This window comes from Crocuta crocuta, unplaced genomic scaffold (genome assembly GCF_008692635.1).
Source record: "Crocuta crocuta isolate KB4526 unplaced genomic scaffold, BGI_CrCroc_1.0 scaffold1180, whole genome shotgun sequence".
NCBI classification, from domain to species: Eukaryota; Metazoa; Chordata; class Mammalia; order Carnivora; family Hyaenidae; genus Crocuta; species Crocuta crocuta.
In genome coordinates, this window is record NW_027530020.1 from 343,222 (window position 1) to 353,796 (window position 10,575).

General features: G+C 36.7%; 1 protein-coding gene across 1 annotated transcript; it reads left to right on the plus strand.

The window, feature by feature from the left end:
- The first annotated feature begins 2,373 nt into the window (after positions 1-2,373).
- LOC144232027 (NKG2-F type II integral membrane protein-like) lies at positions 2,374-9,220 on the plus strand. The gene is made up of 6 exons (XM_077764712.1): positions 2,374-2,560; positions 2,836-2,913; positions 3,363-3,416; positions 3,917-4,068; positions 8,764-8,867; positions 9,100-9,220. The coding sequence occupies exons 1-6, from the start codon at positions 2,374-2,376 to the stop codon at positions 9,218-9,220; spliced, it is 696 nt and encodes a 231-aa protein (XP_077620838.1).
- Positions 9,221-10,575: the final 1,355 nt, after the last annotated feature.

The following is a 10,575-nucleotide window of genomic DNA, read 5'->3' on the forward strand; positions in this document are numbered from 1 at the left end:
TTCAGAAATTGATGTCTTTATGACAGTTACAATAAAATTGAAAATGGAGTCAGTTTTCACTATTAGTGTCAAATATAATTAAATACCTGTCGACAGGATGATGATTTTAGAATATCTTTGGTATAAAAGAAATCACATAACAAGGGTATAAGAAAAAGTATGTAACATCAAGATGTAGCAAAATATTCTAAAAGTAAAATTTAATATCTAAGATGTTTTACATGAGGCATAAGTTGTCAGTGTTTGTGATTCAGATGGGAGCAAATTAACAGCCTGGGTGGTCACATCTCTGGCCCCAATGTCTTGTGGAACATAGAATTTGTCAGAGGCATTTGCCTAGAGACAAACTAAATGACACACTGTAAGCTCAATGTCTCTACCTTCTGGAGGTGTGTGATGACATACAGTGTCTTCAAAATAGCCCAAGGGTAAGAATTTCCTGTTCAAATTTAGGTGACACATTGATGAGAAATCTACTTTTTCCACTATTGCCTCACTCTGAGCTCTCACAGGGCCGGCAGGCTGTGAAAACCACAGACATTACCTGCTTACGAGAGTAACCTGGTTCCGTCTGGAAGATGCATGATTGTGTGGCCAACAGAAGGTATGTGTCACTCCTACCCTGTCTCTCTACCAGCCACCCCAGGGAATGGGAGATACAAATGCTGGTGGGATGCACTCGAGACAGAGCTAACATACAATCACATCACAGAGAGCATTGGTATCTGCATTCCAACAATTCAGGGTAACAAACCAAAAGGACTATGCTATATGTTAGAGATCTTACAATATGCAAATTCTTAACTGTGGAGAAGTCATTAAGATCATATGCATATGCACAATTGGGTTTGTTAATCAATATAATTTCGAGTGAGATCAAATGAGCATCGTGGCAAAGAACACTTAATTTGGATTTGTCATCAATTGCCATCAATGATTTATTATGAATTATTTGATACTTGCCCAGCATTAAACATAGATTCTTAAAATGAATCATTATATCTTAAAGGACAAATGTAATTTCTCATATATTTACTTTCATAAATGAGTGCAGTTTGATTTTTCATAAAATACATGAGGTACCTTCTGTAAGATGCCAAATTAAACTGAAGTGTAAAAAGACTTTTTATAAAATGGAACAAAACTTGGCCAAGAAAGTTATTCAATCCTGAAAGATACTCCTGTGTAATGAATTATGTTCCATGGTCTAAATGACATAAATCAGTCATGATAAATGGTTACTGTGTTTAAAATAATTAAACTAATATATTATTGAGAACTTGGAAGAGTCAGATTGAGTTTAAGTCTTTTATATGCTTTAATTTTACATATTTTAATTCCTCTTTTAGATTAGGAAACCAGATGATGACATGAAATAACTGTTTAAAGGTGGCACCTTGTACTTTGACGGCCGGAGTAATTCCAGAGTTCCCTGACTGCAAGCTCACTGACTGAAGTCTGATATTACATTGATGTGATTTATTAGCATCACTATACCACTACAGCTACCCTCAATGCCTTTGAAATCATAGATCTTTCTAGACGTTTATAACAACTGTGCTCTTCCATAGATGATCTACACTTTTATTTATCAACTTATGGTTTCATATCTTTGCCATCAAATCAGTTGTCACTTTCTGATGTTCATTAAGTCCTCTCTTAAAAATATGTTTTAATTTTGTTTTCTGTTTTCACTATTGTTTCTGCTTTGGGGAATGTTAGTGTGTCATGTAACATTTTGCAACATATAAAATATTTCTTCTGAAATTTAAAGATGCTCTGACTTCCACAGATGTTCAAAATAAAATATCACTTTGATAGCACTGGGCTACCTTTAGCAAAGCAATCTAAAATCACAAATAAAAGTCTTTTGCAACAGGAAATTCCTATAACTGCTAAAAATACTGTTCTTCAATCTTAGGGCACTTAAGTTTTAACCAATAATGGATTTTAACATTGTCAAAAAAATTGGTGCAACACTTTTGGTTTCTAATATAGCATTTTAATTTTCATCTGGTTAGTTTGATAGTGTGGAAGTATGTCTGTGGAATCTGACCTTACATTCATGAAGACACTATCATTCACGAATTCCTTTCTTCTTCATCAATTTCTTCCTTTATGTGTTTTCCAACCAATGCTATTGTGCTATTATTGTAAAAACCACTTACTCTCTCATTAAACACTTATTTCAAGTCCTATGGAAGTTAGTACCAGAGTTGACATTGTTCAACTGCAAACGAGTGTGTCCCTCACCCCGCACTCCACCGAGTGTTGCTGTACGAGCAATCTTGTCAGCACATGACATACACTGTTTATCAAGCCCTTCAGTGCGGGTTCAGACACCACAGTGCCTGACACTACTCAGCTGCACACATGAGTAAGCAAGCAGTTACTTATGCAGAACTCCATCACGCTAAGGGCTCCAAAAGACAGCAAGGGAAACCTAAGGGCACTAAAAGCTCCATTTCCGCACCTGAAATGAACATAGCCTATGCAGAATTGAATCTTCAAAGGGCTTCTCAGGATCCTCAAGGGAACGGCAAGGACTATCATTGCAAAGGTAAAACATGTACTACAGACAGGTATGTCTGTTCTAGGATGGGCAGTTGGGGTGCAGGGGTGCAGGGAATGAGTAGGAAATGATCTCACATAGTTTCCCTTTGTGAGGACCAGAGCTGGAGGTTAGAATATGGTATTGCAATGGAATGCATTGGTGTTTTCTGAGAGATCACAATGGCCGTGATGGGTTTGAGGTGCAAGTTATCATATGTGATTCTCTGTGCATCGTTTCTGAGTGTTTTCATTTCTCTTCCTACTATTCACCATCATGTCCAGAGAAGTTTGTTGCTGGGATCCTGGGAATCATCTGCCTCATCTTGATGTCCACTTTGGTCACAATAGCTCTTATTCACTGTAAGAAAGTGTTTGAATGACTCTAAGGGAATTTTTCATGTTAATGATACTTGACGTATTGTATAACATTTTAAATTTCAGTTTCTCATTTTAATGCATGTATGCTCTAAATGTGGAATAGTAATTCTGAAGATTCTGAATTCATCTAAAGCAGAATAATTCCAGGGATTATTAAATATATATTCAGATTTCATAACTCAAAGGCAAGTTATGCAAGAGACTTTATGGAGAAAGGTGAATTAATTCTTGAGATTGCTTAAACCCAGTATTATTAAGAGATGGTGAGGTTTGGTTGTTTAGTCTTTTGAATTCTTTGCCCTCTCATGTTCATTACTTTATTAAATTTTTCTGGTAAAATAGTACACCCAATTTTAATCTAAGAAACTCAAATTATTACGATTTATTTTATTTAATATTATGTTTTTTGGGGGACTGTTTTTCTGTTCTAGCTACTGAAGGACCAGAACAGAACAAAACGTCCCTGGAAACAACGCTCCAGAAAGGTACATCACTCGCAAATTCTGATATTAGTTTAGTGTCGATTTTATCTCCATGTTAAACTAGGCAGAGATGATAATAGATTCCTTTGGGAAAAGTGAGTTAGAAAATCACTTAATGAACTTTCAGAAATAATGGTTAAAGAGAGTATTACTTCTTAGGCAACAATAGGAAGAAATACTCATTTGAAGTCGCCCTGCCCGTTGTTAACACTTGCGTCACATTTCCTCCTCCTGTAACATGATAAAAGAAATCATTTCATCGGTGATTTTCTTCAGTGACTCTCAGCACATGTAGAGGTGGACATTTCTGTGGATGTTTTATATGTGCACATAAATTAGGGGATGAAAGCCTAACTCTTCTTTGAGTGTGTGTGTGTTGTTTTATTTTGACCAGCTTGTGAGCCTATATGAACATGTTATGGACACATATGTGTACAAGTATGTAAAGTTTTATTTTTTAGTATTCAAAGCTTTTGGGATAATGTCTCATAATCTCTCTCCAGCGTGTCACTGCTGTCACTGCCTGAGAGGGTGGTTTACGTATTCCAACAGCTGCTATTACTTTAGCCCTGAGAAAAAGTCATGGAATGAGAGTTGGACGTCCTGTGCGTCTAAGAATTCTAGCCTGCTCTACTCTGATGATGGAAAGGACATGGTAAGTTTTCAGATATTTCCAGATTGTATTAAAAGCTTGTCAGTTAATGGGGCGCCTGGGTGGCTCAGCCAATTAAGCTTCTGACTTGGGCTCAGAGCATGATCTCAAGGTTCATGAATTCAAGTCTCATGTCGGGCTCTGTGTTGATAGCTCAGAGCTGGAAGCCTGCTTCAGATTCTGGGTCTCCCTCTCTTTCTGCTTCTCCTCTGCTCATCCTCTCTCTTCATCTCTTAAAAACAAATAAACATAAAAAAATAATTTAAAAAGCTTGTCATTAATACTATACTTGTAGAGTTCATTTATAGTTTTATATGTATTAGTAGTTTCTTTTAAAGGCTTTAATATTCCATGGTTTGACTCTATGACACATTGTATTTTTATACCTTTAATGACATTTGATAATTTCCAGATCCTGCTTATCTTAGAAAGCTGTGATTATAAAAACGTTCTTTTGCCTGAAATAAGCTTTACATTTAATTTTAAGCACACCAAGGAAACTAGAATATGATTATGCAATTTGATTAAGAAGTAGAATCACACAATTAGAAATTAATCATGACACAGAAGTTTAGAGCCTTTATCAGACCTGCTTATTTTCATTTTATGAAATATCTCTGCTTATTTGGGGGCTTTAGACGAATGGAATCATTCTGTGAGCATTTTTATGTGTGTCTCCCTTGTGTCTCAGATGCTATTTGTAATCATCCATATTAACACATTTGTCTATAGTTTGTGAATTTTCACTGCTGTCATATAGGAATGTGACATTTTAAAAACCGTCCTCAGAAATTCAGTTCCTTTTCAATGCATGGGTATTATGAATAATGTTTTTATGAAAAGTCTTTCTACATCTTCTTCCACATATCATATTTATAATCATTCATTATGCATAAACACATATGACATAGTGTACTTATGGAATATAGATAATATGGTTTTCATAATGAAATAATAATGTATGAATAGAACATAATTGTATTTATGTATAATTGTGCTACACTTTCCTGTAAGCATTAGCATGAAATTGCAGTCATAGATAGGTATATATTTCAATATATTAAATTATCCCTACAGTTTTCTATTGTATTGTATAAATATACATTGTACCAAATAGTCCTTTGATCCAAACGTCAGGAGTCTCCGTAAAATCAATTGATAAGTCCTGGTGGTTATAAACAGTACCATTTTGGGGCTGTAATTCTTAAGGGTGCGCTCCTTTGTGGGAACGAGAAGTCTTGGGGTCAGTCTCTTCCCATTTCTCCAGGATGATGTCCTCTTTTCATTTTGTCGAAGTCTCTGTCATATTTGAGACGTGAGCACTTTTTGAGCTTAAGATGCAAATACCTGTGACATGCATTTTTATTCTCAGATTGAAGTCGATCAGAATTGTGATGTTACCATTCGCCTACTTAGCGTCTTGTGTGTAACCATGATTATGATGGACCTATTGCAGAAGTGATCTCAAGTTCATGAATATAGTTTCCTATAGTATTTTCCTATATTATTTTACCATTTTCTGTATTTCTTTATTTTTTAACTTTTAATTATGCTTTATGACCCTACTAGAACTTTTTTTTTTTGATGTTCTATTTCTGATCTTGTGAGATAAAAATGAAGGTTATATTTCCTACACATTACTTCATTGATGGACCATCATGCATAGTACAATAGGTCTTTATATTTGTACATGTATGCTCTAATGTCCTTTGTATAAATAATTTAGATACTATATATCTTTACACAGATAAGTATATACTCATAGATCACAGTCTACACAGTTACCACAACCCACAGCAGCTTGAGTAATATGTAGAGACTTACTTGCCTTTATAGTCCCTCACCATGTCTCATTTGTACTGTAAGAGTCCTAAATATTTCTCTACTTACATCAAGAATCACATGGATGAAAAAATTCTTATTTATTTTGAAAGAGAGAGAGAGCAAGCAGGGGAGGTGCAGAGGGAAGGAAACACAGAGCTTCAGAAGTCGGCTCTCCACTGGTCAACACAGAGCCTGATACAGGGCTAAAATCCACAAAGTGTGAGATCATGACCTGAGCCAAAATGAAGAGCTGGACTCTTAACCAACTGAGCCACCCAGCACCCCAAACCTTTTTTTTTACAGCATCCCTCTTAATGAATATAAAGTGATAACTCCTCAAAATTTTGATTTGTTTTTTCGTATTCATTAACGATATTGAGCATCTTTTCATAGGAGTTTTTATTATTTATATTCTCTTTGGAAATATGTCTTTAATTTCTTGGATCTTTTTTTCATTGTGTTTTTGGTGTTTGTTGTTGTCAGTACTAACTTGTAGATTAATTTAGTACTAACTTGTACATATATTTTAGATATGAATCCCTGTTTGATATATGATATGCAAGTGTTTTTCTCCGCTCTGTCTTTTCATGGTTGTACATGCCCCTTAGGCTCAGAAAAGTTTTAGGTTGAGATAGCCCATTTGTCTACCATGGACTTTTCCTTTGTGGTCCGATTTTGGTGGCTTACCCAAGAAATCATTGCCAAATATAATGATGTTTATTTCCTCCGCCCCCAATTTTTCTTTGAGGAACTGTATAGTTTTACATCTTACATTTATGGGTTTAGTCCATTTTGAGTGAATTTGAGTATATGGTGTAGATGTAAAGATCCAACTTTGTTCTTTTCCATGCGAGTCCTCAGTTTCCCAACACCCTTTGTAAAAGATGCTGTCTTTCCCTAGTGAATGGTCCTGGTACCCTTATCAAAACTGATTAGAATGAAGATACATGGGTTTGTTTCCATGCGGGATTTCAGGCCTGTGGCTTTCTATTCCTTCATCTTGCTGAGTGTATCCCGTCCAGTGTGAACTAGTGTGCAGGGCAGAGATACGGAGTCTGTGGTACATAAGGGGGACTAAAGCTGATGGAGGTGGAAGATATTTCACCCATCCCTGATTTTCACACTGACTTACGTCACTTCGTAATCCACTCTGTTCCCTCAAGAGTACTTCTTGGTCTGTGTTTGCGAGTTTCCTTGGACATTTCATGATGATGCCATGAGATATAGATATGTACATGCTCATTCTAAGAGCAGCCTGCTAAGTCTCCAGCATCTATAAATATTTTTAAATGATACTAGTAAGTTGTTCACTTATTGCGCCTTAAGATTGTTGTTCTGTTTTTTTCTGCCTCTTTTGTTCTTCTCATATTCTACTTAGACCTACGCTGGCTTTCCTGATAGTGTTTTGAAAGTCTCTGAATTCTGTAAAATTTTCTCTTTTTTCTCTCTCATCGTCTGGTGTAAATAAAATTTGTTACTCCTTAACTTTCATCAGTTCTTTTCGACCACGTCCCAAATTTTCTGTAGAGAAAATTTAATGAAGTTTTCATTTCGGGTATGTATTTATGCACTTAGGTTCTCTGTGGTTTATTCATTTAGTTGGATTCCTCTATTGACATTTCTTGACTTGCTATATTGCTGCCCTCACATGTTCATGTAATTATTTCAATTAAGCTTTCTTTATTGTTTACATATATTTCTAAATACGACTATTAAAGCCTTTTTTTTCTAATATGTGCAGCAACTTATCCCAGTAGAAGTTTCTACTGATCTCTGCTTTCCCTTCATTGGAAGACATTCTCCAATTGTTCTTCATATTTTTTAACCTTTTAAGTAGACACGTTTTAACATATAACTGACGAAACATGCATTCTATTTCATTTCTCCTAAATTTACTTTTTTTTTTTTTTTGCTTAAGCTTTTTGGCAGAATCTTCTCCACTAAAATCTGTCTGCTGATAGTTTTGTTCAGTTTTTCCAATTCTTATTGCCTATTTTTAATGACCTGTGATTTTGTACATTTGATGTTAATTAATAGAGTTTGGGGTTTTGTTGTTGTTGCTGCTGTTTTTAGAAAGGATGTGTTCAAATCCTGCAGGTCAGTAAGGCTTCCACTGTGTGCAGTGTGACCTCTGTGTCTGTGTGTGTGAGTGTAGAAGGGGACTGTTCATAACTTTCCTATCAGCTCTCAGATCCCCTGGGCTTGGACTTTCTCCTGGGTGCATCTTGGTCTTCTCTCCATGTGCACAGAGTTTTTTCCATCAGCTAAGAGTGCGTGGAGAGCTCATGTCAACTCCTTCCTTATAGTCTCACAGCCAGTATATTTCCATTATGTTTATGGGACACAGTACTTGACCCAAACACCGTCTCCTCTGACCAGTGAAAGTCTGGGTTTTCTTCATCATTATTGAGCGCAAGCAGCACTTGGAGCTGAAGACACAAGGGGTACTTCGCCCCCAGTTCCCCTGCTGATCAAGTCTCCTCTGTGGCACCAGCACCACTGCTCTTGGCAGCTTCTCCCAATTGTAACAGCTGCCATCTTCTTGGTCACTGAACAGGAGGGACGCATGGGAACATCCTAGGCGAGAAGATTACAAATGTACTTCTTAGTTGAATCTCCAGGAAGTTTTCCAATGTAAATATTTCTTCAGTTATTAACCTTTGACCCATGATCTAAAGTCTGAAATTGTTTTCATTGTCTGTTCTCTTCACTTAGTCCTACTAAGATATTTTTATACTTAAGTGTCCAGTGTGTAACATTATATTTAGTTGAAGGTTTCTATAAGGTAAGAAAGAATTAACTTTCTTTGGTCCTACAAATTCAAATGAGTATGATCTCTTTTTTTGACTTCTAATAAAATTTATTTTCTCATAGTTTTTGTTGAAATTAATCTCTGAAAAGCCATGGATTAGAGTCTCCCAGAAAAGAGATAAAAGTTCACCGGTGCAGACACAAGACTTAACATGGTCTTCCAATGTGTAAGTTTCCTGACAACTTGTGATTTTGTGCCTCACAAGAATTAACCTTAGAAAGAAAAACAGCAATGTGAACAATCAGAAACAAAGAGTTGTTGAAGTTCTTCCATAGAAGAATGTTATGGGAAATATTCAGATTTAGATATATAACTATTGGTCAAATGAGTGGTTTATTCAACAAAATACTATGGTATCTATTGTTAAGATTAGTAACACAGAATTCTCTCTATTTCAGGTTGTCAGTATCTTCAGAGAGTGACAAAAATTGTCCTTGTTACGATTTTTATTTTAAAACCTTTAGTTTTGCACGCTGGTCTGTATTAAGGCCATATGTTTGTAAGCGCCCGGCATTTTAGTTCCCGCATGTTGGCATAATGCTATTTCACCATTTATAAACAATACATCTCACATTACTTCAAAAGCCAAACAATTATTTCTCTGAACATTTTTATTTTTTATTTTTTTAATGTTTTATTTATTTCTAGGAGAGAGAGAGAGACAGCGTGAGCAGGGGAGGGTCAGAGAGAGAGGGAGTCACAGACTGAAACAGGCTCCAGGCTCTGAGCTGGCAGTCAGCACAGAGCCCGACGCGGGCCCGAACCCACGAACCGCGAGATCATGACCTAAGCGAAAGTCGGACGCTTAACCGACTAAGCCACCCAGGCGCCCCTGAATATTTTTAAAATATGGTTTTTAGTTTTATGTTCCCAACAAATTAAGAGGAAGGCACCGAGATTTCCTCAATTGCCCCTGTCGCACATATGCACGACCTCTCCTGTTATCAACGTCACTCACTAGAATGATTCGTTTGTTACCACAGATGAATCCGCATCAATGCTTATATATCCCTCAGAGTCCAGAGTCCCTGAAGCTTCACCTTTGGTGTTTTAGAACTGTTCTCAAATTTAATTAATTAATGAAAAAATATTATCTCAAGTATATATCATTTATTTCTTAAGCTTTTGGTATTTAGTAAAATAAATAGTATGTTAGATATGATAATATTATTGTAAAATTCTCAATAAAGTGAATAATTCTATTTATATTTCCAAGTTAGTTTGATTTGTCCTAATCCTGAAAAGGCTTCAAATGAGGATTGAATGACCCAGGGTGACAAGGGTATGAATCAGAATGGCGTCAGGAAACAGAAACAAAGGGACATTTGAGGTAAACAATTATTATCTACTGGTAAGGGAAATCTTCCTAAGAGAAAAGGCTACTAAGATAAAGCAACTTACACAGAATATCTTAGAAGTAAAGGAGCCATCCCTGGGAAGCCAGGCCTACACGCTGAAAACAGGATTTAGAAGTCATTGAAGACCGTGTGGGGGACTTACAGCCTCATGGAACACATGCTCCCTGGATTGGCCTGGGGCAGAGCAGCTCCACACTCCACAGGCTGAACTTGGTGAAGATGGATCTCAGGCCGTGACTGGCAGGCAGGAAGGAACTCCTTGTCAGATGATTAGGAGGCAAGACCAGAAGGCAGGAAACTGACAGATTGTCTACAAGAACTTGCCGGAGGACGGATACTCAGGACTTCCTGCAAGCATGCAACTGGCAACCAAGCCATAGCAGGCAGAGGAGAGAAAACACCATAAAACCAGAATGAAGAGCCCTTTGGGCTCCACTGTCTCTCCATTGTCTTTTACAGACAAAGGTCAACTTCGGGGGAGATGACAAGGGAGAAAATTGATAGACTCTTGCACCG